At 55.3% G+C, this 25210-nt stretch overlaps 4 protein-coding genes across 4 annotated transcripts; 3 read left to right on the top strand and 1 right to left on the bottom strand.

Annotated features, from left to right (window-relative positions):
* The first annotated feature begins 983 nt into the window (after positions 1-983).
* On the top strand, positions 984-1898 carry LOC112878267. Its single transcript, XM_025942714.1, has one exon. It carries the CDS (start codon positions 1066-1068, stop codon positions 1687-1689), a length of 624 nt encoding a protein of 207 aa, XP_025798499.1. The 5' UTR covers positions 984-1065; the 3' UTR covers positions 1690-1898.
* A 948-nt stretch (positions 1899-2846) lies between these two features.
* On the bottom strand, positions 2847-5199 carry LOC112889499 (protein LYK5). The gene has a single exon (XM_025956219.1). The coding sequence runs from the start codon at positions 5084-5086 to the stop codon at positions 3038-3040; it is 2049 nt and encodes a 682-aa protein (XP_025812004.1). The 5' UTR covers positions 5087-5199; the 3' UTR covers positions 2847-3037.
* A 4323-nt stretch (positions 5200-9522) lies between these two features.
* Positions 9523-10587, top strand: LOC112893192 (peroxiredoxin-2E-2, chloroplastic-like). The gene has a single exon (XM_025960395.1). It carries the CDS (start codon positions 9614-9616, stop codon positions 10313-10315), a length of 702 nt encoding a protein of 233 aa, XP_025816180.1. The 5' UTR covers positions 9523-9613; the 3' UTR covers positions 10316-10587.
* A 4791-nt stretch (positions 10588-15378) lies between these two features.
* LOC112878980 (glucomannan 4-beta-mannosyltransferase 1) lies at positions 15379-21319 on the top strand. Its single transcript, XM_025943275.1, has 9 exons — positions 15379-15669; positions 15797-15895; positions 17082-17334; positions 19405-19515; positions 19607-19743; positions 19912-20025; positions 20146-20345; positions 20457-20654; positions 20733-21319. The coding sequence occupies exons 1-9, from the start codon at positions 15379-15381 to the stop codon at positions 20893-20895; spliced, it is 1566 nt and encodes a 521-aa protein (XP_025799060.1). The 3' UTR covers positions 20896-21319.
* The last annotated feature ends 3891 nt before the right edge of the window (positions 21320-25210 follow it).

Here is a 25210-nt window from a genome sequence, read left to right as displayed (position 1 = left end):
CGGTTCACAGTCATGGGAACTTGCTGTTCATGCGGTCCGAGAAACGATCGGCGTGGTCAGAGATCAGAGAAGCAGGCGGGAACCTGCTGTTTCTACAGCCATGGGAAGAACACAAAAGAAAAGTCGCTGCATGAGAAATGTCGCTTCAATGCAATGTCCTCTTCCATTGGCAGCGTAGGAAAATTTTCGGTGCAAACCACGTTCCTGATGGAAATGTGAAAACCATAGAAAAAACATACTTGCAGCAGGTATTCAGAAAATTTGAAACGATTCACCATTCATAGCAAGTGTGGCAGGCCATGTCTCTGTTACTGCTGGCTGCTTCTGATGAAGGGTTTATCTGGCCCGAAACCACGCAGAATCTTGGGTCTTTTCCATCAACTCGACCCCCGCGTTAAGCAATCTCTGGATCGATGGAAAAGACCCAAGGCTACCAGTCTTTGAAATTTGCATGGATCATCGATCTCTGCGGACGCGGATGTCGTCTCTCAAGGAACGGGTTGAACGAAACGGTTCAACTTGGCGTTAGAAATTGAGATTCTCCGTTTGCTTGCATACGCATGGTTGGTGGTGGAATGTGTGCACGCGTCTGACGACGACGACACGGTTTCGAACAAGAGCGCCGCTGCACCAGGCTTTGCTGAGCTAGCTGCTGCACTTTCTCTCCTTCTAGTAGCATTGATCCCTGAGCTCCAACAAGTGGTGTGGTCCACCAGCTAGCTTTCCGGCCGGGTCTTCCAGAAGTCCAGATGCCCCACTGGCCACTGGCATGGAGATGGCGCCATTCTGCCATTTCCATGCCATGCCATGGAATGGAACGGAACATTCTGCTGACGAAACGGCCTCGAAGCCCCAACTAGGCCACTACTGCTCATGTTTGGCGGGCAGAGTGGAAAACCACGGCAAGTGCGTTCCCAAGTGTTCGAACGGCTATCTCCTTCACCTCCTTGCTCCTCATCGACCACCATGACAGACATCCTCGGTCTATATATATAACATCTTCACCGACGCAACTATCCTCAGTCCCGCACACCCAGAGTCACGCCACACGAGGCTCCAGCTCCAATGGGATCAGCGCTTTCCTGCATCTTCCACGCTAGCAGCGTCTCCGGCGGTGCGCAGCAGCCAGCACGGTCAGCTGCTCCGCCGGCCAGGGTCATCGCCGCCGACGGCTCGCTGAAGGAGGTCCCCATATCGGACCCGCCGCTCGCCTCTGCATCCGACGTCCTCGGCAGCGCCGACGCCGCCTCCGCGTCGTCGTCTTTCTTCGTGTGCAACTCCGATGCGCTCTACTTCGGCGAGCCGCCCCCGGCGCTGGGCGCAGCCGAGCGGCTCCGCCCGGGGCAGATGTACTTCGTGCTCCCGGCCGCGATGCTCGGGCGCGCCCTGTCGAGCGCCGACATGGCCGCGCTGGCGGCGCGCGCGATCGCCGCGCTCCCGCCCGAGAAGCCGCGGCGCCGGCGGGGGCGGGGGCGCGTCGTGCCGGTCTTGTCGCGGGAGGATGGCAAGGACGGCGAGGAAGCGGGTGTGTTCCACGAGGCTCTGAACGAGCAGACACTCGGGGGGTTCGCCGCGGTCACGAGCCGGGCGAGGAGCGGCGACAGGGTGGTGGCGGTGGCGGCCACGAGACAGACGAGGCCGTCGGCGCTGAAGAGGGCGCTGAGCATGATTCGAGAGGAAGCTGAGTGAGGGCGTGAGGCGATGGCTGACACGGAACTGTAGAAGAAGCAGGGGTCAGACGGTCAGTTCGGCAAGCCTCTCGTTTCGTCTCTCGCCATTTTTGGCAGTAGAAGCATAGACGAGTGTGTTCACACTAACTTCTTGTACGACTGTAAAATAGTTCCTGTTTGCACATACCTGCAAAAGTGATAAACAAGTGGAATACCCGTTATTCGCAGTTCAAACATGATGTTTCGGTCTTCCATTTTCTGGGAATCCTTGGCGCAATCTGTTCTGAAAAGACTTAATAGCAGCTGACAAACTGACATCGTCGAAGCAGAACTAAACCATGTCGCATTCGATCAGCTTTTCAGTAAGCAAAGGTCAGAGCAGCCTAATGGTTTTTGAATCATGGGGAAGCAGCTCGTTGCTTCAGGTCCAAGTTGCAGAGAAAGTGCTTTGGAGGTGAGAATCCGCACGACTAATCCTTACTGTCACTGAAAGATCAGCTCTCACATGAATGTTTGAGAGCACCGATCACCTCCTGATTACTGAAAAATGGCACCGGCAAGGATACCTTCCTTGATTTCTTGGTTCTCACAATGGTTGTGACTTGCAAATTCAAACATTCTGTTTGAACAAGAATTTGCTCGGCCCTTGATTATATGTCTATTTGTTTCTTTCTGGAAAAATTGGTCGATCCCCCAAGATCGCCAAGACAGCCCACTGCTTCAGCAAGCACCACCCCAATCCAATTTCTTCATCTCTTTTTTATCTCCAAAATTCTGAGCAGCCAGTCGATCCCTGGCTTTAGGCAATCTCCATCCGATTTAATCCCTGTGAGAGGATCTCCAAGCCTCAATGTATAGCCCATGAGCCCTCTCACCGGACGAGCAGAGGAACCATTTCCCTCTCACCAATCCCTCTCCACTCCTTGCGCTGCTGGCTCGAGCTCACCTGTGCGGCCATGGCGGATGGGAGCAATTCAGTTACCTGCGCTAGTCTGGGCTGAAAGCCTGAGAACGATGAGGTCCTAGCTGTTCTTCTTTAGATTGCAGAGGGTCGTTGGATGCAGAAGGGACGCACGGGATGAAGCTAAAGGTAAGGCATGAGTTGAAGGAGCAAGTAACTGAATCTCGCTCCCGGGCTCCCGGCGAAACAGTGACTAACCGAAGTGGCAATTCGAGTGGATTTTGTTTGTACTATTAATCAATTCCGGGTCTCCAGACATTCATCAGATGATTTTTTACATTTCCCCTAGAGCAATTGTAACACAAATTGATGGAATCAATGGTACATCTGTTCGCTCTTGCTATAAACAGCACGATCCCAAATCGTCCCCAGTTCTATGCAATCTCAAGTTCTATGCTAATTTCTTCTACCTCCCAACCATCGAAGATCCGGAGGTGCCGTAGTCGGATGGATCCCAGTCCAGCGTCGAGTTGTACACCGCCGAGAGCGAGACGAACACCTCGTCCATGGCCGGCCGCGCGCGGGGCTCCCTCGCCACGCACCGCAGCGCCAGCGCCGCCACGGCGAGCGCGAGGTCCATCGGGTAGTCCCCGTGCAGCCGCGGGTCCGCGAACGCGCGCACCTTGACCCGGTCCACGTCCTCGCCGCCGTCCGCCACCAGCGCCTCCTCCGCGGCCTCCCACAGCAGCGCCTCCTCGCCCGTCTCGGCGTCCGCGAACGCGGCCTCCTTCCCGGACAGCAGCTCGAGGAGGATGACCCCGAAGGCGAACACGTCGAGCTTGGGCGTGATGAGGCCGTGCTCGAGGTACTCGGGGGCGAGGTAGCCCTGCGTGCCCACGACGTGGCCCGTGAGCTGCGCGCCGCCGTCGGCCGGGGTGACCGCGCGAGCCAGCCCGAAGCTCGACACCTTGGCGCGGAGGTCGGCGTCGAGGAGGACGTTGCTGCTCTTCAGGTTCTTGTGCACGCACGGCGGGTTCGTGTAGTTGTGGAGGTAGTTGAGCCCGTCGGCGACGTCGAACGCCACCTGCACGCGCTGCCTCCATCGGAGGGTGTGGCCGCCGCCGCCGCCGCCGTGGAGCCAGTCGCTGAGCGCGCCGTTCTCCGCGAACTCGAAGACGAGGTAGGTGTCGCCGCGGTGGAGGCAGAGGCCCGAGAGGCGGACGAGGCAGGAGTGGTTGACGCGCATCAGGATGCCGACCTCGCCGCTGACGTTGCCGGCCACGCGTTTCACCGCCGCCGCGTCGCCGTTGATGACGGCCCGGTACACGGACGTGCCCGGCACCTGCCGCTCCTCCGCGAACCCCGCGGTGGCCTTCTCCAGCTCCGAGTACTTGTACACCGTCAGCGCCTCCACGGCCCCGCGAACGTCGCTGGCCACGAGCGACCTCGTTGCCGACGACGACGAGGACGTCGTCGTGTTAGTTGTCTGCTTCCCCGAGGCCAGGGCGCCGTACTCCGCCGACAAGGACATGTCGAGGACCACCTTCCCCTGACGGCCGCTTTCCCCATCCCCACGCCGCTGCCGCCGCCGCCGCCGGGCCCTTAAGAAGAGCAGGCCGACAATTCCGGCCAGCGCGAGAGCACCGCAACCGACCCCGACCCCAACGCCGACCCACTTCCCTTTCCCCGACCCGCCCGACGGCGCGGGCACGGTCTGCGGCGGGGTCGGTGCCGGCGGCGGCGCCGGGGACGCGAGCATGTCCGGCGTGGGCGGGGCCCTGAGCGGGATGAGCAGCGTGGTGAAGGGGTATATGGTCTGGTCGGCGTTGAGGCTGTTGGCGTCGAGCACGTCCCGCGCGGGGACGCGGAACCTGGCGGCGATGGAGGTGACTTCGTCGCCCCACGTTACGAGGTAGGAGAGCAGGTGGCGGACCCCCCTGGCGGCCTGCGCCGGGGACGGGCACGCGCAGCGGAGCGGCACGGTGAGGTTGTCCCCCTCGACGAGGCTCCTGCTGTCGTGGAGCGGGTTCTGCGCGATGAGCGCCTGGCAGGTGGTGAGGCCCTGGTAGGTGAGGTTGGCGACGATGAAGTAGGTCTCGCCGCGGAACTGGATCTTGTAGGAGGAGTTGTGCTGGTAGTAGCCGCCGGGCGTGCAGGCGCAGGGGACGGGGGCGAGCACGAGGCTGGAGGCGGCGAGCGGGGACACCGTGGGGACGGCGTTCGCGGCGGCGACGGCGTCGGGGGAGGAGTTAAGGAGGTAGGAGACGAGGACCGGGGTGGTGTAGGGCGGGCTGGAGCGGAAGACGAGGTAGGAGTCGCAGGCCGGCGCGGAGGCCGGGGTGGCGTTGCAGGCGTAGCCGAGGACGGAGCTGGCGTTGGTGGCGTAGCAGGCGTTCTGCTTGTTGGCCTCGTACTCCTGCTGCCCCCGCGCCGGCGCCGCGGCGGCGAGGAGGAGGAGGAGGAGGAGGGGCGGGAGCGCCGCCGCGGGGAGCCCCGGTGGACGCGGGGACGGCATCGTGCGGTCGGGAATGTGAGGCGCTGGGAGCGGGACGGGGCGGCGGGGCTGGGTGGGTATGTGAGGAGCGCGGCGGTGAGCTGAGGGTGGGCGGACTCAACCGACAAGCGGTCGGTCAACTCAAGGCTGCGCAGGCGGGGGCGGCTTGGGTTCCCGGCGGTCTCTCTGTTTCCCCGCAACGGCTGGCGGTGGCGGCGAGCGGGTGGGGAACTGGGGAGGCAGCGGGGAGCTGGACACCCATGGAGATGGCAGGTCAACACGGCACACCGAGTCAACCCTTCCGTGCTTCACTCACTAAATCATTCATGATGCTATGATTGTACCCAACTGCCGCTCATGTGGCACAAAGCCACAAACTTTAAACAATCCGTCACTAGAGAAGCAGAGGAGATGCAGACATCACCGTTCACCAGCATCCGTTGACGTTTGGCAAGTAGTGCCCCATAGGAGTGGAGTACAGATCAGATAGTAACCATGGTTCTACAGGTATCTCAGCCACTTTCTTCAGACATCTCGGTGGCTTTACCCCCTCGTACTGTAGTGGCTGTTGCCTCTCTCTGATGCAGGTTATCAGGAGTTAAAAGTGGAGGAGTATGCTAATGGTAAACCGATCCTGGAGGTAGACGATGTCCTGAAGTTAGCGGCAGCAGATCGCGACGTGCGCCATACGTCGATACGTGTGCGGGGCGGGGCGGGGCGGGCTATCAGTCAAAGACGACGAGGAGGCCATGGGTTTTTCGCCCCGTGACACGGACGGCAACGCGGCGAGACCGTTGTTCATTCGCTGCGAGCGACCGGAGTAGGGGGTCCGTCGCTGTCCGCTTCGCGTAAATCCGGCAGGCTGGCTGGTTGGCGCGGTCAAAATCCTCGGCCTACGCTACTGTAAGCAACTGACCGGATCACCGCTGATGCTTCCCACTATCGTGCCCGCGTACCTTTCTGAGTTTTTTTTTTATTTGTGCGTACTTTTCTGAGTTGACGCAGTGACAGATTACAGCGTGCAAAAAGAAGAATTAGGAATTTAAGACTTTTTTTACTTCCACGAAACGCAAAGATATTGAGAGAGACCAGGAAAGGAAAATCAAACTCGGGCTCAGCTTAAACGGGCTCCCAAGGCCCAGAGCCATCACTCACGGCCCAAAATCTCCCATGGAATTTTTTTAAAAAAGGTTAAAAAAAATTAAATTCGAAAGAGGGGTACAGATTTGGAAAATTTTAAAAAATGGGTACCTCCCGCCCGATCAACGGGAGGAGGCGTGGGGCCGGACACCACCCGCCCATCCAACGGACGGGAAGTGCCAAATCTTTTTCCAGGCCCCTCCCGAGGGCCTTTTTCGAATAAGCAACTTTTCTTATTCGCGAAGAGGCCCCTCCCGCGGCGGCAAAGGCATCCCGCCCGCCCAACGGGCGGGAGGTGTCTTGCAGTACGGATTTATGTCTTTCTTATGTTTTGTTTGAATTTATGTTTTATAAACTATTTAAAATTTATACTTTTTCAAATACAAGATTTATTCGCCATACTCTTTTGTATACATATAAAATTTCAGTTCAATTTTACGAAGAAGATTACGGTATCTAAAACTCGTATGAAGATGGTTAAGCCATAACGTTTTGCAACGTAAAATCCAAATATTACGATAGTACGATACATCAAGCCATTAAAAATATAATAGTATGATTAATAAACCAGTTTAAATATACAAAGTCCACCGAATCAGAAGTATCTATTCCGTCTGTCCCGGTCCTCGCGCTCTCTTGTCCCCCCCCCCCACCCCGGGTCCTAGGCCATCGGCGTATGTGCCCCTCCGAGTACGTGAGTGCATCTGGAGCATGGAGAGGACGAGGTGGAGGAGGCACCGGCGTGAACGGGTCATCCTGGGCTGTAGAGGTGGAGCGTCGTACCTCTAAGAGGGGCCAATGATATCTGGCTCGGCGCCGCCGCCCTCCAACTCTGACAAACTGACGCAGCCGCCATCCCAGTCCGGCACACCGAACAGACCACCGTGTGCAAGAGCTCCCATCGACCACGCATGCTGAGTAAAGCCCTGAGAATACAAAGCAGCTGGCGTCGAACCCGGCAGGAGAGATGTTCCTGCAGCATAGGCGCCAAACGTCTGAGGCTCCATTCTTGCAGGAGGAGGCCCCATTGCAGTCGAGAGCATCACTGTAAAAACAAACGAAATTAGTCGTGTAAATCAAGTTTCTGCCACTGCTTGTTAAATTTTCGTTGATTCGTTTCCTTCAATAGCCTCTTGAACATATCCATAAGGCGCTTGTTCTTGAACTGTCTGAAAAAGTTTGCACCGATGTGTCTCATGCACCACCTACTGCGAACATCACGTGACCGGCTCTCCGGTCTCCATACACCCCTCCTGCAAATCTAGTATTGCCCTTAGTATGCCGGTGTGACGATCATGTAGCAGGCACACATCTTCTCTGTCCTGAACGATTGCAAGTTTAACCCGCTCCAGGAACCAATACCAACTGTCTGTGTTCTCGCTCTCAACAAAAGCAAAAGCAATCAGAAGCAATTGATTGTTTCCATGCGCTGCAATGGCTGTCAGCATTTGCCCTCTATACTTTCCTGTGAGAAAGGTCACATCGATGCACAGGATAGGCTGGCAGTGTTGGAATGCGTTAATGCATGGACCCAAGCTGAAAAAGGCCCGCTGCAATATGAAGGGCGGACTTTTTCCTCTGTCTAGACTTTTCAGGTCATAATAGCTTTCAGGATTTCTCTGAAAAGTGATTGCCAACAATCGAGAAATATTATCATATGCAGCCTCGAACGTGCCAAAACTCATCTCTAACACTTTCTGTTTTGCACTCCACGCCTTCCCGTATGAAATGGTATACTTTTACTTCTCCTGAATATGCCTAATAATAGCTTTAGTTCAAATGACAGGTTGGCTACTATCATCCCGTATATCTCGTTTGCAATGTATTGTGATGTAAGGTTGCGATGGGACTTCTGTGCGTCCGGCAAATGACAAGTGTGCTGAGTGACAATTGAGCATTCCCAATAATCTTTCCATTTGCCCTTATAGTCATGCACCCACCACGGACAGCTCTCCTTCACACATACCACATCGTACTTATGAGACTTGCACTCGACTATTTTGAACTCTCGCATAAGAGAGAGACCAACACTTAACAGCTTCCTTCACCTTATCAATTGACTGCTACGTCGCACCGTGGATAACTTCATTCTCTCTGCAATCCCAAGGCATACTGGGTCCCTCATCTATGACAAGATGACTAAAATCGCTGCTCACCCATTCTTCAGGCACATCCTCGTCATCATCAGACGAATCGGCATTCATTGCTTCATCCAACTCACGATCTTCGTCTCGCAGCTGTTCAACAATACGGGGTATGTTCTCCCCCTCATCAGCCACGCATTGAGGTGCTGCAGTGCCACCTGCCTCAATGTTTGGCTCCTCAACTTCTTCATCAATATCTTCATTCCCCGCAGCAGCTTCGATGTTTATCAAAGACTTCTGGTACACACTGACAAGGAGTTCCAGTGACCATTACCAATGACTTGCATTTTGCAGATAACTTAACCAGTCATCGTTGCTTGCAAGTGGCATCAACTCCCAGATCAAAAGCGTGAGTGGTACGATTTATGACGCACCGAACACTCACAGTGTGTGTCTCCTGATTAATCCTTAATCCGCTCGTTAACCAGTTGCATAGAGATTCAAATATCCTCTCGTGCGGTTTGATAATTCCTCTGACCGCACAGTTGAATTCACTTAAATCTACCCCATTCGGCACATAAATCACATTTACTTATCCGTAGTATATACTAAAAGTACCCTTCTCGGAAGACATATCTGTCAATTATTAATAAACTAGCTATACTATATATTAATACACAACGACCTTAAGTTTCAGCGATTCCCAGATTATATTTTTTAGATTCTAAACTATTCAGAATATAAATTATACTAAAAACAATTGAAAATACTAAAAACTATTTAAAATATAACTATTCTAACAAATATTTCCTAGATTATAGTTATTTTCAAGTAATTATACGACTAGAACGAGAATATACCTCCAAACCGACATGTGAACAAGGCTTCGCCGCTTCTTTTCCTCTCTTCCTCTCCTCCATTTCTTTTATTCCTAATTTTTTGCTGAATAAAATGTGAATTTAGAGGGCAAGTAGGGGGATTATATAGGAGGAGGGGAACCTCCCGCCCGCCCAATGGGCGGGATCCCCCCACACTGTACGGACCCACACCTCCCGCCGTTGGATGGCCCCCGCGGACTTTTTTTATTCGTGAAGAGACCGGCGGGAGGTAACGTTTTTAGAAAATTTTCAAATCGGCACCTTTTTCGAATTTAATTTTTTTAACCTTTTTTTAAAAAAATCTACAGCTGATGGGCTACAGCCGTGTGATCCAGCCCAGCGACTCGCCGTCCACTCCTCCCCCGCCGCATCAAACCACATCCCCCGCACGCTTCCCAACCAACCCAAACAGATAGCATTTCGTCGAACACCTCGCCTCGCCCCCAATGGCCACCGCCGCCACCACCACCGCGTCCCTCTTCACCCTCTCCCCCGCGGCAGGCAAGCGGTTCGTCCTCTCCTTCCCGTCCCTCGCATTCTCCTCCCGCCGCCTCGCCGCCCCCGCCGGGCCTGGGCTCCGCCTCCGCGCCGCCGCAGCCTCGAGGGCGACAAGCAGGAGGCGGGCGTCGGCGTCGGCATCCCCCATCGTGGCCACCATCGCGGTGGGCGACAAGCTCCCCGACGCGACGCTGTCCTACTTCGACCCGGCCGACGGGGAGCTGAAGACCGTCACGGTGGCGGAGCTCACGGCGGGGAAGAAGGCCGTCCTCTTCGCGGTGCCCGGCGCGTTCACGCCCACGTGCTCGCAGAAGCACCTCCCGGGGTTCGTGGAGCGGGCGGCGGAGCTGCAGGCCAAGGGGGTGGAGACGCTGGCGTGCGTGTCGGTGAACGACGCGTTCGTGATGAAGGCGTGGAGGGAGGCGCTGGGGGTCCCCGACGGCGTGCTGATGCTGTCGGACGGCAACCTGGAGCTGACGCGCGCGCTGGGCGCGGAGATGGACCTCTCCGACAAGCCGGTCGGGCTGGGCGTGCGGTCGCGGAGGTACGCGCTGCTGGCGGAGGACGGCGTGGTGAAGGTGCTCAACCTCGAGGACGGCGGCGCGTTCACCAGCAGCAGCGCCGAGGACATGCTCCAGGCGCTCGGGTGAGCAGGCCCGTCGGCGTCTTCTTGTGGCCGGCTACCCGAGCATAGTGTCGTGTCGTGGTCGCTGTGGAGAGTTCTTGTTTGTTCAGCGTCTTGTGCCATTCCGATCCCCATGTTCGATGACATGCCAGTTGAGATCAAATAGCGCTGCCGCTGCATGTGTTGCTGCGACTTGCGAGCAGTCAATGGTGTTGTTTCGTCAGCATGTGTCGTGGGCATGGGATCGGTCAGCAAGGGTGAATGGAGTTGTATGGAATGTTTTCATCGACGCCATCAGCAACGGCAGCAGAGGAGGAAGAACAGAAGAAACCATGGGTGGGGTGGGGTGCAGGTGCAGTGCGGCAACAAACATTGGCACATTGTTGCTGCGGGCCGTGCGCGTGAGGCTAAGCTAGAGTTCAGCACAGCCCATCAGTGCGACAGAACTCACCACCAGTGAGCCCAATCCAAGACTGCTCGCCACATTTCGGCTGCACATGGCTCGGTTCTCGTCTCAGCTCTGAACCCAACCCGACGCAACGCAACGGTGAGATCCAGTAATAGTACCAGTAGTGATTAGGTCCAGGGGACCCCTGAGGACAGGAACAAGCTACGAACCGAACCCCAGGCGCGCGCGCGTGACTGCTCAGAAGATTACTAACAACCTTTTTTTTTAAAAAAAGATTACTAATAACCTGGCAAAGTGACCACCACCACCACGAGCCACCGTGCTCGGTCGCTTACGTTACGCTAGCTGCTGCGCGACGTGCGGCCCCTTCCATGAGCGGCGTCCCGTCGGCGTCGGCACATGCCCCCGACTGAATGGCCGCCCAGGCACCGCAGATCACGCCCGCGCGGACGGACGAGCAGGGGTCGTCTCTCCCTCCTCTTCCAGATGCCCTGGGTGGTAACTTGTCACGGAAGGGAAAGGAACGGTAGCACCACGAGCAGCAGCAACACTGTGGCTGTGCCCACTTAGTAGATTCTTGGTTCCTGAACTCCGTTCGGCTGGCCAGGCGAGTGACGGCCCGACCGAGGCATAAACAACGGTGGTATTTTATTCAAGAGTACTCTTTATTCCCAAAAAAAAAACAACGGTGGTAAACTGTACTGCGTCGTCGAGGGAGTACTAGCGAACTGCCATGTGGGCGCTGAAGAAGTGCTTTTCCGTAGAGAAAAAAAAGAGTGGGTTAAGACTTGAGTGTCGGTGGTATGTATCGTCGAAAGGAGCATGCAGTTAGCTGTTGTTGCAACCGCATGTCAGAACCGTCCTCTGCTATGGATCCTTCTCTTTTGCCTTTCCGGCGGCACAAGGGCGCTGAGCTGAGATGGTCCTCCCGATCCACTCGGGCACTCCTCCTGAGCTGTGATGGATTGGAGTGGAGCGGCTCTCGCAACCATCCCTTTGGAGGTCAGCTAGGAACCCATCACGGCGTTCAGTGCCCCAACAATTCAGCAGCCAATGACCTGCAACCTCCCCGGCATCATCATCAAGACGTTCCGGAAACCAAGCTGAGCGTCCAACCTCAACCCGCTGCGGCGACAGCGCGAGGACGGGGCGTGTCCCCGCCGCATCGATCGCTCCTCGCGAAAGGGAAACGTAGCTGAACCGGGGAGATGTGCGTCGCTGTCAGGCGATGATAAAGATAAACCCAGCTGCAGAGTAGGAACGGGATCGGAGTGGTTCCAAGGCCTGCCGATAGAAGCAGCGGCCAGCACGGGCGCATGGCGAGTTTGGTTTGGTGTCCGTGGGGCCGCCCGGCCTGCCGAGGGAACGAACGGTGGCGCGGACTGCGAGGAACAGGGGGTCTCGTCGTCTCTGGCTCTCGGCGGACGCAGCACGGTGCCCGAACCCTTCCTCAGAGTTCTTAAGACAAGCGGCAGGTGTGTGCTCCCTTGAGCAACTTTTACCGCACGCTACTCCGATTGGCATAGCATTGTAGCCACATCTTCTTCTCTGTGGATGTCGCTGCCTCATGCCGAATCCGGGAACAGAGAGAGGATCGTCGCCAGTTTCCTCTCTCCCTCCAACCAATCGGTGACTCTCCAGAGCAAGCAAGCAATTTTACTGGGCAGGAAGCCTTTCTCGCTTCCGCATCTGTCAGAACAGACCAGCAAGGAGCGTCAACGTATACCACTAGCACTACTTGGCATCCTAGCAAATGTTAGGCAAGAAGAAAAGGGAGGCTGTGGCCTCTCCGTTGGCTGCATGTCATCCTCTCTCCCCGTCCTCTGTTAGCGTAATCAGTGCCTCGTGAGAGGCTAGGCTACCTTGGAAACATCTGCTGCCGCCGGTCGAGAACACATCCATCCATTTTTTTCAAAACACAAGAACGTCCGTTTCAGAGCTCACCAAACGACCTTCACATGGCGCGGCCGCCGCTTGTCAAGGCCGCCCCCGGCGTACTGGCAGAGGAGGAGCAGTAAGATCTGAGATCCCTTGCCTGCAGGTCTCCTCCGCACAGCCGCCGGATGCAATCTGGGATGCAGCAGTCAGGTACAAACCCCGCGCCAGGCCAGACAAGGCTACGTCGCCGGCTGCGTACGTCCGCCCGCGCGCGGGCGCCGGCATGGATCCCGATCGCGCCCGGGCTCGGGCGCTCGGCACATGGCTGACGGGCTCCTCCCGCTGCGCGTCTCGCTCCGCGCCACGATTTGTGCGGAAATCCCCGTGGAATTACCGAGCACGACCGGCCAAACTCTGTATAGGCTGCTACTGTGTGTTGGTTCCAGCCTTCCAGGCCGTGATCAGCCAAGCAAAAATTTTGCAGGGCACGTCTGGTTCTAGGGCTCGGTAAGACAAAAATTGGCTTACTTTCACTTGGCTTGAGGCCGAATTCTGGTAAATTTCGGGCAGCCCATGTCTTTGCCCCTGGCAAAATGGCCGGGCGTGGGGGGCTTGGCTTGGCAACGCGCCCATGCAGTGTTGAGTTGGCATCTGGAGATCGGGTGCCCTGGACGCTTTTAATAGCTTGATAAATCTTATTGAATTCACAGTAATTTTCCTTCAAATCTCGCGCTTGATTTGTAACCCGTTTTGCATGTCAGGTGAGTACATTAAACCCATCATTTAAGCCACGTCGGCTACGTTTCGATGATGGACCAGATTCTTGGGTTGGATTTGTGCGGAGGGAACCGAACACGCCCCTAAACATCGTTTGGATAGACCTGCTGGCCTTGCCAGGGCCGGGCTTGAACAACCATCTCGAGGTTTTTTAACCCGCAGGGTGACGTGGGCAGGCCGCAGCTCGCAGCACACGTTGCATGCCGTGCCTATCCCGCTTCACGCGCCACGCCGCCATCGCCGGGCGTAGCAAGATCATCACCGCCCGGTTTTGCCAGTCTACCACGCCACGCCACGCATGCATTTTACAGAGGGGGAAGAAAAGAAAGAAAGGTCACCTGCGTGAACACTGACTGACTCAGCAGGCCCGGCGCCGACGGAAATGGTCGATCTACCGGTGGGGCTGGTGGCCGCCGATCCCTCCCTCCCTCTCGTTGATGAACATGGACGGCTCGCGCTTTTCGGCAAAAGGGGCCCCTAGCGAGCCGCGCGCGAGCCCTGTTTGAATAATGATTTGCCCCCGCCCGATTACGCTGCGCGTGTTGTGGCGCGGCGTGAGGGAAGCATGTGGCCGCGCCGGGAGGAAACATAACCCCCGCCTTGGTGCCCTGTCTCGCGGACGCTGCGCTCGCCGTCGGAAAGCACGGGCCAAGTGCCCAAGTGGTGGGGCGCTCTCCTCCTCCTCTCCTCTCTCTCTCTTCGGTGCTGAGAAGAAAAGAAGCTGATAGCTCGCTCGTCTTTGGTTTGGTTTCTCCCGGAATTCGGCGAAATCAGGGGGAGAAAAAGAAGCTCCTGTTGTTCCTCCACTGCGAGAAAAATCAGGGGAGCGGAAGCGGACATGGCCCTACCTGCATTGCTACATGGGAACTTGATGACACACCGTCTGATCCCTTTCGGATTTGTGCCTTTTGTTTTCCTAGCCTGCCGGCTGCCCTCCTTTTGCTTGCCTGGATGTCGAAGCCGATCCCAATGCCCCAAAAGTGCACTCACGCAGAAAAAACTACCACCGGCGAGTAACTGATTCCGTGATTCCCAACCAACCAACCCGTCCCGTCTTCATCAGCTGCTAGCAGACGGCAGCAGGAGGAACCGGCACAACTGACGCCCCATGAGCCCGTGCCTGCACCAGCTAGCCGAGCCATCTGATCCCCATCTCATCTCCAGCCGCGCCACCGACACCCCCCGCTGGCCCCGTTCGCCCCCACCGCGACAATGATGGCCTAATCGGCTCCGTCATCCACCCCATCCGTCCACGCTTTTTACTGTTACCCCCTCCGTCTCATCTCATCTCATCTCATCCATGCCGTGCTTGTTTACCGTCGCCTCCTGCGGCAATCATGCAGTCGTTTCCCCTTTTTCTTACCTCTTTTTAGTTTTTACTGTCACGGCGAGCACCACATGCCTTGGATCCCAGACCCCACTCACCCCGTTTGACAGGTCAACAGCGCGGAGGCCAGAGGCTGCGTAAAAAATTCCCCCTGGCGAGCTGGAACGGCGCTGGTAGTGATTAGTGAATGTGCTGGGTACGGCGAGCGGGCGAGAGACCGTCGGTGTGAGGCTCATTCTTGCCGGCAGGCTTGAGCGAGTCGCCAACGCTCCCGCCATTTCTTATTCGGGCCACCCCATGGATCTGCGTTTTTGGCGCCAGTTGCACCTGCAAATATCTTATCTCTCGAGTCCACTCTAAAATATTCCGAGTTTAGAGTTTTAAAAAAAGTTCTTCTGGAAATGCATTTTTTTTCTTTTCTTTTTCTTTTTAAGAAAAGAAACAAGTGAAGTGAGAGCTAGGAGGAGCCTAGTAGGAGTGTACTAGACACACAGTGTGAGCTGCAGGGGGTACAAAACCCTACGCCCCCCTGATGCCGCGCTAAGCACGTGCCCGGCCTCTATAAACCCCCCTCGCTCTCGCGCACTCCCACTCCGCAGCCCGCCCGCGCCCCAACACACCGCCCCCTACCCGCACCCCCAGCACAGCCAGCACCCCGCCGGCGGCCGCATTGCCCTGCCCCCGGACCGAGCGAGCGATGGACGCGGCGGCGGGGACGGCGGCGGCGCTGCCGGAGGCGTGGTCGCAGGTGCGCGCGCCGGTGATCGTGCCGCTGCTGCGGCTGGCGGTGGCCGTGTGCCTCACCATGTCCGTGCTGCTCTTCCTGGAGCGGATGTACATGGCCGTCGTCATCGCCGGGGTGCGCCTGCTGCGGCTCCGCCCCGAGCGCCGCTACCGCTGCGACCCCATCCCCGAGGACGACCCGGAGCTCGGCTCCGAGGCGTTCCCCTCCGTGCTCGTCCAGATCCCCATGTTCAACGAGCGCGAGGTACGCACGCATCTGCTGCCCGCTAGCTATCTTATCATCTCCGCCCGCATTGCGCGCCCGCCATTGCTGGGGGCCTCCCGTGGCGGCCGAATGGTTGGATTCCGGTTAACCTCGGGTGCTGCTGCAGGTGTACCAGCTGTCAATCGGCGCGGCGTGCGGGCTGTCGTGGCCGTCGGACCGGCTGGTGGTGCAGGTGCTCGACGACTCCACGGACGAAGTGATTAAGGTAGAGCTAAAGCTCACGCCAGACCTAAGGTTGATTAGCATTAGCGCGAGCTCTTAATCATGTGGTTACTGCTGCCATCATGCATCAGCAGCGCCATCTCCGACCTGTCGGTGGTGGGTGGCCCATTCATACGGGGGCTGTGGAGTAGAGGGGGTAGAATAGGCACAGTAAAAAAAGGGGAAAGAAGGTGGGGCACTGGGGTGGTGCCGAGGGGAAGGGGCTTTGCCTGGCCTTTTTACTTTCTTGTCCCCAATTGAAAGAGGCCGCCGCGGCCGGGCATCCTGCCAGGGCCAGGCCTGGCCTGGCCCCGACCACGCTAGCTTGTCCTCTTTACTCACGCTACACATGTCGCGTCATGCTACGGCCCCCGGCCGCGCTGTGGCTGAGCTAGGTTTACTGCTGCACCAGCGCTTGCAATGAGAAAGTGGAAACTCACATGTACCCTCGCTGCTGGAGTACCTACCAGCTGCAATACACATGGCCGCTGGAGACCAGTTTAGTAGATCGTTTCCATGAGAACGAGAGAGAGAGAAAAAACATTACCGTTGCAAGCGTGGTAGAATTCTGCTGTTAGGTTTACACTTCAGCGTAGGGAATTGCTTGGCAGCTCGAAAAATAGGGCACTCGTTTCTCCATTTTTGGTGGGTAGGCGTTCCCTTCATTTCTAGTTTCTGGGCGGGCACATTAACTTTTACCGTACTAATTATAATGTATATGGTAATAAAAATATCTCCGGCAGCGCAACCGCAACGAAAAGGAGATCCCACGGCACACCGGATTTGCTGCGTGGCGCCACCACCGCTCCTAGAGCATTAATGGCCCGCTAATTAAGCGACTCGAGCAACTATACCGGATCCCCCGCGCAAAGGATCCCGGTATCCCACCAGCGCTTAACTCCTAGGCACGTGCAGAGGCCGTGCCGGGGGTTGACCGCCCGAGCTCGGCCGGGTAGTTGGCTCGCATTGGATCCGGTCACCCTCCTCCCCATGCTTTAGAGGACGAGCGGGCCCTGTGCCTGATGCCATGCGGCAGCCACATACGTGCAGCTGCAGTACGGGAAAAATACACTTCCAGTACATGCTAATTCTTCCAGTGGTATTGTACTAGTTGTGGTAAAAAAATGCTTTCTAATTACCATCTGGAGGTGAGGTAGCAGTTGATGAGAAAATTAACCGAGGTGGTGCAGGAAATGGTGCGGCTGGAGTGCGAGCGGTGGGCGCGCAAGGGCATCAACATCACGTACCAGATCCGGGACGACCGCAAGGGGTACAAGGCCGGGGCGCTCAAGGCCGGGATGAAGCACGCGTACGTGCGCGCGTGCGAGTACGTGGCCATCTTCGACGCCGACTTCCAGCCCGACCCGGACTTCCTCAAGCGCACCATCCCCTACCTCGTCCACAACCCGGAGATCGCCCTCGTCCAGGCGCGCTGGAGGTTCGGTGAGTGAGCACCTCTGGTCTCGTTTTTTGTCGGCGGTAGCGTAAGGTTTAGGCTAGCAGTAGGGGCTAAGTGCTGTGATCCGGGGTTGATTGGGATGCGTAAGTACGGGGTTGAGTGTGCCGCCGCTGTGCTAGAGCTGGAAACCGGGGTTTGCGATTGACTTGCGGGGCCCGGGGCACGTGTCGGACGGCCTTGACTTTCGGGCCTGGGATGTGGTGGTGGAGGAGCCTTGTGACGTCGGGTTATTTTGCGGGCGGTCCAGTGCATCGGACGCCAACGCCACCGACGGTCTCGCGCGCGCGCACCTGCACCGTGCGACGCACTCGGACTGATCGCGATCGCATCTCCGCCGTCGGTGGTTGATCAAGTGGCGGGGGCGCGCGCGTGGTGGCAGACCGCCGACCGGGTCGTCCTGGCCACTGGCCTGGCCCGGCCGCGCGGCATGTGATGACGCCCCGCTCGTGGGGCTGCCACGCCGCGCGGCCTGTGTATCACGGGCGTCGGCGTACGGGGGTACCCCGGATCTCCTGACGGGGCGCGTGATTCCGTTGGGATCCTACGGATTCCTCGTCCCCCCCGCCGGGACCGCGCGCCGGGCCCTCGCTCGTCTGCACGGCCGATCTTCACAGAGCGCGGCCGGCCGGGCTCTCCCCGCCGTCCTTGTCTCGTCGGCAGGGTCTCGGCCCCCGCGCTGTCGCCGTCGGCCCGGCGTCGGTGACCGATCTGCTGCGGCCGCAGTTAATTTGGCGCTGGCGATGCATCTGCAGGCCGTTTACTATTCGGGCGCGCCTCCTGTCAGGGACCCGGCAGCAGCATATTCGCTCGTGCCGCGCAGAGGAGGTTTTACCACCACCCCCACGTCAGATTATTGTACCAACTGATGCCACGTGGGACTGGCGCTGCACTACACGCTCCCGAACCCGAGAGACATTTTCTTTTTGTGTGTGCGTGCAACGCCTCCGGAATGGAGCACGGCGAAAGGGTTCAGTGGAGCTGCCTCACTCACCAAGCTCACTCAAGCTGCTTCAGCTTCAAATCACCAAGCTCACTCACCCGGTCACCCACTCCATCTGTGCCCAGACAAGCGGAGGCACTCTCCCTGTATCCCCAGTGTCGAGTCTCTATCCGGAACTAGTACGCGAACTGCGCGTACGTGTCCCCGGCGGGGCCCAGGCTCCACTGACAACGGCCCGGCCCCGCCCGTCCGGTCCGCCGCTGCCGCCGGCCGGACAGGTTTTCCGCGGCCATGTGGCGCGGTCCGGCGGGGCCGGCCGTCGGTGATCCCGGGACGCAGGCGTGAGCGCGCGTCAATTGACCGCTGCCGGGACCCGCCGTGTCTCTGCTTTGGTGCGGGGCAGGTACGGGCACGACCCCCCCTGCACTAAACTAAAGCCTTCTTGGGCCTCCATAAAGAACACGGCCATCAAGCTGCAATTAGTAGTGGCATCGGAGCCCATGTCATATGATGTGGTGTGGCATGGAGACGCGTCCAGAACCGGACGAAGCATGCTGGGTTTGTTTTGGGAGATGTTAGTGCAGTAGGGTATGCGTGGACTGAACTGAACTGAGCTGCAGTAAGGATGGATGAGCTTGATCCTTTCTCTGCAACTTTTGGGTTTTTCCAGAGGGTGGACTGCAACTTCTTGTTTAGATGCCTTTCCCTGTAACTTGGTAGGAGCTACTGAGCTACAGGGCTAGTACTCACATGCTGTTGATTGTGATGCTAGTTTCCTTTCCCAGCCTGACCACAGGCACATTGCTTGGTCTGCTGGTCCAATTGGTCACTGATCGACCTATAAGTGACAGAACAGAAAGAACTGAGAAAGAAATTCAGAGTAGCTTGCACATGTATCCACGGCAGTTCTGGTCCGATGCAGCAGTAAACTATTTGTCTGGTCAACCGAAGAGCATGCAAAAGAAATGCCCATGTTTTTTTTAGCTATTATTTTGAGGTCTGTATTTTTTTCTTCTCTTCGTTGTCACTTGTTTTGCTCGTGATTGTGACCATGCAAATGATGATGCGTAATTGATGATTGTATCTGATTGATGTCCCCTGTGGTGATCATCAGTGAATGCGGACGAGTGCCTGATGACGAGGATGCAGGAGATGTCCCTGGACTACCACTTCACGGTGGAGCAGGAGGTGAGCTCCTCCGTCTGCGCTTTCTTCGGCTTCAACGGTAACTACTAATAAGCTCACATCCAATGCTCTCTCCAGTTACCGCTGTAATTCCACATTTTTTCAGCATCTGACTCGTTTTTTTCATCCAGGAACCGCTGGCGTGTGGCGCATTTCCGCGGTTAATGAGGCCGGAGGGTGGAAGGACAGGACCACGGTGGAGGACATGGACCTTGCTATTCGGGCGAGCCTCAAGGGCTGGAAGTTTGTCTACCTCGGTGATGTTCAGGTACAGTTCATACCAATCATGGCCTCCAACAATTTCAGATACCATCCAATGCATCTTTCCGCCTTACTATCATTGCATTGCAGCCTTTTCTTCTTTTCGAGTCAATAGTACATTCAGATTGCCCAAGAGGAAAGTGAAGCTAAAACCATGATGCGGTGCAATTTTCAGGTGAAAAGTGAGCTGCCGAGCACCTTCAAGGCGTTCCGGTTCCAGCAGCACAGGTGGTCCTGCGGGCCCGCCAACCTGTTCAGGAAAATGCTCATGGAGATTGTGACAAATAAGGTCTGTCTAAACATAAATTCAGAAGTTTAGATGCTGAAAACACAGTTCAGCTGATTGAAATAGGAAATTTACAGCGAGTAGAACGTGTTGCTAACTCACATGCTATTGATTATGATGCAGAAAGTGACGATCTGGAAGAAGATCCATGTCATCTACAACTTTTTCTTGATACGCAAGATCGTGGCGCATATTATAACCTTTTCATTCTACTGCCTTGTCATCCCAGCAACAATCTTCGTCCCAGAGGTCCGCATACCGAAGTGGGGCTGTGTATACATTCCCTGTGCCATCACCCTTCTCAATTCTGTTGGCACTCCCAGGTGAATATCTTTTAGTGAACATCACAACGCCAATGAAATATACCAATCAGTTAATGATTCTTGGTGATCAAACCGCATGATTACCTAACCTGAGGACATCAAATTTTGCAGGTCTTTTCACTTGCTTTTCTTCTGGGTCGCCTTTGAGAACGTCATGTCCCTGCACAGAACAAAAGCCACATTGATCGGCTTGTTAGAGGCTGGCAGGGCCAACGAATGGGTCGTGACAGCAAAGCTCGGCAGCGCTATGAAGATGAAATCATCTAATAAAGCAGGACTCAAGAAACAGTTCATGAGGATATGGGAGAGGTATGGAGCGATTACATCTACTATTTTTCCCCGGTGTTCTTTCAAGTCCTGCCACTAATGTTCAGTAACAAAATTCAGGTTGCACATTACGGAGCTCGGTGTGGGAACCTTCCTCTTCTCCTGCGGATGGTATGATCTTGCGTATGGGAGGGACCATTTTTACATATACCTCTTCTTCCAGTCCATAGCTTTCTTCATTATCGGTTTTGGCTACGTTGGCACAATCGTCCCGCAGTCGTAACAGAAGTGTTCAGTTCATCCGCCTTCGGCTTTCGCATCGTCTTCAGCAAGTTTCGTAGTGGATAACCAGTTTGAAGTAAAGATCATAAGGTCCTCTCTTCCATCGTCTTTTTGGGGACCGGCCATGTAGCCTTCCATCGTATGTGCTACTGTAAAATAGGAAATGCAGTGTTGCAAGACCACTGCAGGAAAATTTAGATATTGGTGCCGTATGGGCAGAAAATGTTGTGGCGTTTTTGCTTATATATTATAGCAAGTATGTACTGAGTTTTAGGGGGCGCAGGATGGCTGCTTCCAATGTACTAGTAACATACAGAAAAAGAGGTTCAGACATGTGTTGAGAAACATCAAGTGTTCATCCTTCTCTTGTACGACGCTACATTTGACACGTGCTGAATATAGTCCCCTATTGTAGTGTCTTCTCATGTCATACAGTGTAATACTACTCGGTGCCTTTCAGCTTGAGCATCTCCACAAGCCTTTCTAAAATCTACTCTATATCATCATTTAGAGTCGCTTGAGTAAAAATCATTTTCTATATTTTTGTACTCTCCGTACCCTCCAACAGCTTTTCTATATCCTGTGTTTAGTCTTTTTCTATATCTTATTCGTAGTCTAGAGAGCAATTCTCGCTCTCCATCTTTGGTTAGCGAGAAGTTCGGAATAGAGAAGGTTTATATTTAGATATCCAATTGAAAAAGTTGCTTGAGGGTAATTTTTAACTAAAATATCTATTCGTAAAGATATAAAAAGTCTTTTGGAACGTGTTTTGTATATCTAGAGGAGCTAGAGGGTTAGGCTTCGAGTTCTCTACACTTCTAGTGAAGCCCCCATCACAGGACTTTGATGGAGGAACGAATGCCAGAGATGAGTGGAAGCGGCTGCAACTCGGAGCCCTCTGCATGCGCCGTCCGGCAAACTCATGGCGGCTTCAGAGTCGCATGCCAGACACAGTGCTTCGATCAGTGTGATGCAATGATCGGCTGTTCGAATCAGGTATTCAGGTCGGCGGTCGCTGCACCCTGGGCCCCGGCACCTCCACAAGCCAGCCATGGCGGATGCTTCCTTCATACCGTGGCCACCGACCGAGCTCCTTGTCGTCTCCATAATGGCCGGCCGGCCTTTGTTGTTACTTGGAGGCGGCAAGGAAACGTAGGACGCCATAGCATCGACCAAAGCCCAAAGGTCGTCGGACGCAGGCCGCGCGAGGTGGGCTGTCGGCCGGCACCGGAGGCCAGTCGCACCGTCATCCGGCGACCGTCGCCGGCGGACTAGCGGAGGGAGAAGCCATCCGCGCGTCGCCGGCTCCCGCGCCGCGGCTGGCGAGGAGTTGCGCCTCCTCTGATTCGTCTAATCTGGACCGCAGAACTCGGATCGGACGGCGCCAGGTACCAAGGGGTGGACGGTATTGCCGTCCACCCGGTCGGTATCTCGACCACCCCCTGGGGGTCCCCGGCCGGGAACTCCTTCGCACTTCCCCTCGGATGCCTCGCGGAAGCCCGTCGCCCAACCACGGGTGCCTTTGATCTGTCGGGCAAGTTAAGACGGATGCAAGAATGGCGGCGAGAGGCCGCGCGGGACGAACGACGTTTGCCGCGTGGAGACATTGGACGCGGCGGCCGGCGGATCGTGAGGACGGTCGTCCCGTCCAACACGTAGGGCAATAGCAGCGGCGGCGGCGCGAGCTGCGAAGCTAGCCATTGCCGGCGGCGCGCGCCGCCGTGTGCAATAGCATGGTGTCGATCCGAGAGAGGGAACTGAACTTGTCCGACTGAATCTCTGTAGTCCGCACTTAAGATTACCAAGGCTCTTTCACAATTCACATTCGCAGTTGAAGTCTGTCTATACCAGAGCCGTTCAAGGTTCATACCCGGCCCATTCAATTCGCTTCTGTTTTCTTAGATCGGTAGACACAGCTGCAGAGTCAGTTCCGAAAGGAGTTGCAGTTTGCCTCAGCATCTCTTCTTTATTCCTTTGTGGCTTTTTTCATGAATCCTGAACCTGAGATACCCTGCCTCGTAACCTGCAGAACGGTCCTCAAACCACAGCAAGGTGAGATGCAGAAATTCAAAATGCACACACATGTCACACTGTCATACATTAATCATGAGATTTGGCATTCGCCTCAAAAAAAAATCTGTTGAATTGTACGTCAAGATCAAGCATGTTCACTGTCACGGCTACATATGCTGATCGAACACATACTAGTTCAGTTAGCTTCCATGGATCGTCCTCCATCACTCCATGTTGCTGGCTATGGATGGATCGTCCATGGATCTGAATGCAAGAAATCAAGCAATGTACTACCTGGAGGCACGCGCTTTTCCTTGCGGCTACGGCTGCCGCTAGATACAAGAACAAGATCGAGATACAACATGTTAGGCGGCGGAAGGCATCGTCCTGGATAGCTACTCGATCGTCGTATCTCTTGTTATTATTCTCTATCTGCAGGGGCATCTGTCCGGTTTATGCAGGCCCATTGCTCTTTGTATCCTATCGCCATGCATAAGTAGCAACTGCATTACTGTTGAATTGTGATCCAAATCCAGTTCGAGGTGGCCGGGTTGGGAGTGTAGCGGAGGCCCGTCGCCTGGGTGGGTACGGGAGTGGTACCGTATATGATATAAATACCGTGATTAGGGTTTTGGATAGATTATTATCTTGTAAGCCGCCGCCATCAGTGCGACCTGTAAAAACACTTCAGAAATAGTGAAGTCGTGGCTGGCTGGTGCCCGTGGTTTTTCCCTTCGCCTTGAAGGGTTTTCCACGTAAAATTTGCATTTTGTGTTCTGCGTTATTGGTTGATCGTCTTCGTTATTCGCCTGTTGTTTTCGTAACAATTACCTCCGTCACATCAAACATTGACAAATCTTCCTAGTGTTCTGAATTCTGGCATCAAAACGGGTTTCTGATCTTCTGATTTCTGAACACAGTCGATCGAATTCTACGCACGGCTGTACGCTGCCTCGCAACTGCAACAAAATGGTTCCTATTTCTTTCGCTGGACAAGCTGAATCTGCGCTGAAGCTGACATACTTTTCCAATCCTTCACATTCAGATCGACTGAATCCACAATTGAACATCTGAAAGGGCTCAGACCAGAGCATTGCAGTTGTAACCAACAGGTGTACGTCCTTTTGATAGGGAACGAAGGATCCATCCTTGGCTATGAATGGTTTTGTCCCTAAGCATGATGATGTCTCCATGCCACAACTTGGAGACAACCGGCATGCTGTTGATCTCATGGATCAACAACCAGTGATATCAAAATGTAAAGTTGTTGATATTTGTTTTGCTCCACAAACTGAAATTGGCTTGAATAAGGCACACTTGTGTGCTACTCCTCGTGTCTGTGTAGAAACAGAAACAAGTGATTCTTCAGGTGACAGTGGACATAGCGTTTCTCTTTCAGGTCGCATAGGTGCACAGGTATCTTTAGAAGAGAAGCTTCTACAACAATTTATCAGGAGAAGAAGCCTGCCCTTCACTCCGGTGCCATGAACAGGTGACAACGGTGATCTGAATGTCTCCACTCACAACACCAAGTGATAAGCAGGCAGAACACTATAAGTGCCAATTTCTGAAGAATCAATCCTTGGTGAGCATCTCATCTCATCCATGCAGCTGTCCTTAGTGAGCAGACACTGCAGCAGGCATGACACCTCCGTTGTTTTGCATAACCTATAACTTTTGATCATCCTGTGGCTCTACTGCAGGCACGAGGAGACAAGGATGGCAGCGGCTGCTCTGTAACGCATGCTCATCATGCTGTCAGAGGAGGTTGCTCATCATGCTCTCAGGGGAAGGCAGTCGGTGCTCGCCACCGGGAGGGCAATCTCGCCGGCGGCCATGTCCCCGACCCGAGGTATTTATTTCATAATACCTCCTCATATTTACATATAGACCCTAGTTTGGATCGCGACTACTGATCGCGATCCAAATATTTACAAATAACCCCCTAATATTTACATATTACCCCTATTTTGGATCGCCATTAATAATCGCGATCCGAATATTTTGCAGTTTGCCCCTTGTTTCGATCTCGAAGCGGCTCTATCCCTCCTTCATCCGCCGACGACCCTCGCCATGGCCGACCCACCCCACCTTGGACATGGATATCCAGTAGCAATCTCTAGGATCAACCCATGGCCATCCATCCGAAGCATCAATCTCTAGGATCCCAGGCCTCCACAGCAAGTCCCGGACATGGGCATGGCGGCCATCGGAGCCGGCGAGCAGCGCCCCGCGCGCTGCACGCCATGGCAGGTTAGCAGATACCGCACCTTCGCCCTATCCTGTGATCTTACGCAACAGCA

Source organism: Panicum hallii, chromosome 1 (genome assembly GCF_002211085.1).
Source record: "Panicum hallii strain FIL2 chromosome 1, PHallii_v3.1, whole genome shotgun sequence".
Classification (NCBI taxonomy): Eukaryota; Viridiplantae; Streptophyta; class Magnoliopsida; order Poales; family Poaceae; genus Panicum; species Panicum hallii.
The sequence above is the reverse complement of the archived record's forward strand: the minus strand, read 5'-3'. Positions and strand labels throughout refer to the sequence as shown.

Coding starts and splice junctions, on each gene's coding strand:
- LOC112878267 (XM_025942714.1), top strand. CDS start 1,066: ATGGGATCAGCGCTTTCCTGCATCTTCCACGCTAGCAGCGTCTCCGGC.
- LOC112889499 (XM_025956219.1), bottom strand. CDS start 5,086: ATGCCGTCCCCGCGTCCACCGGGGCTCCCCGCGGCGGCGCTCCCGCCC.
- LOC112893192 (XM_025960395.1), top strand. CDS start 9,614: ATGGCCACCGCCGCCACCACCACCGCGTCCCTCTTCACCCTCTCCCCC.
- LOC112878980 (XM_025943275.1), top strand. CDS start 15,379: ATGGACGCGGCGGCGGGGACGGCGGCGGCGCTGCCGGAGGCGTGGTCG. Junction 19,516..19,606: donor CGCTTTCTTCGGCTTCAACG/GTAACTACTAAT, acceptor TTTTTCATCCAG/GAACCGCTGGCGTGTGGCGC. Junction 20,346..20,456: donor AATTCTGTTGGCACTCCCAG/GTGAATATCTTT, acceptor CAAATTTTGCAG/GTCTTTTCACTTGCTTTTCT.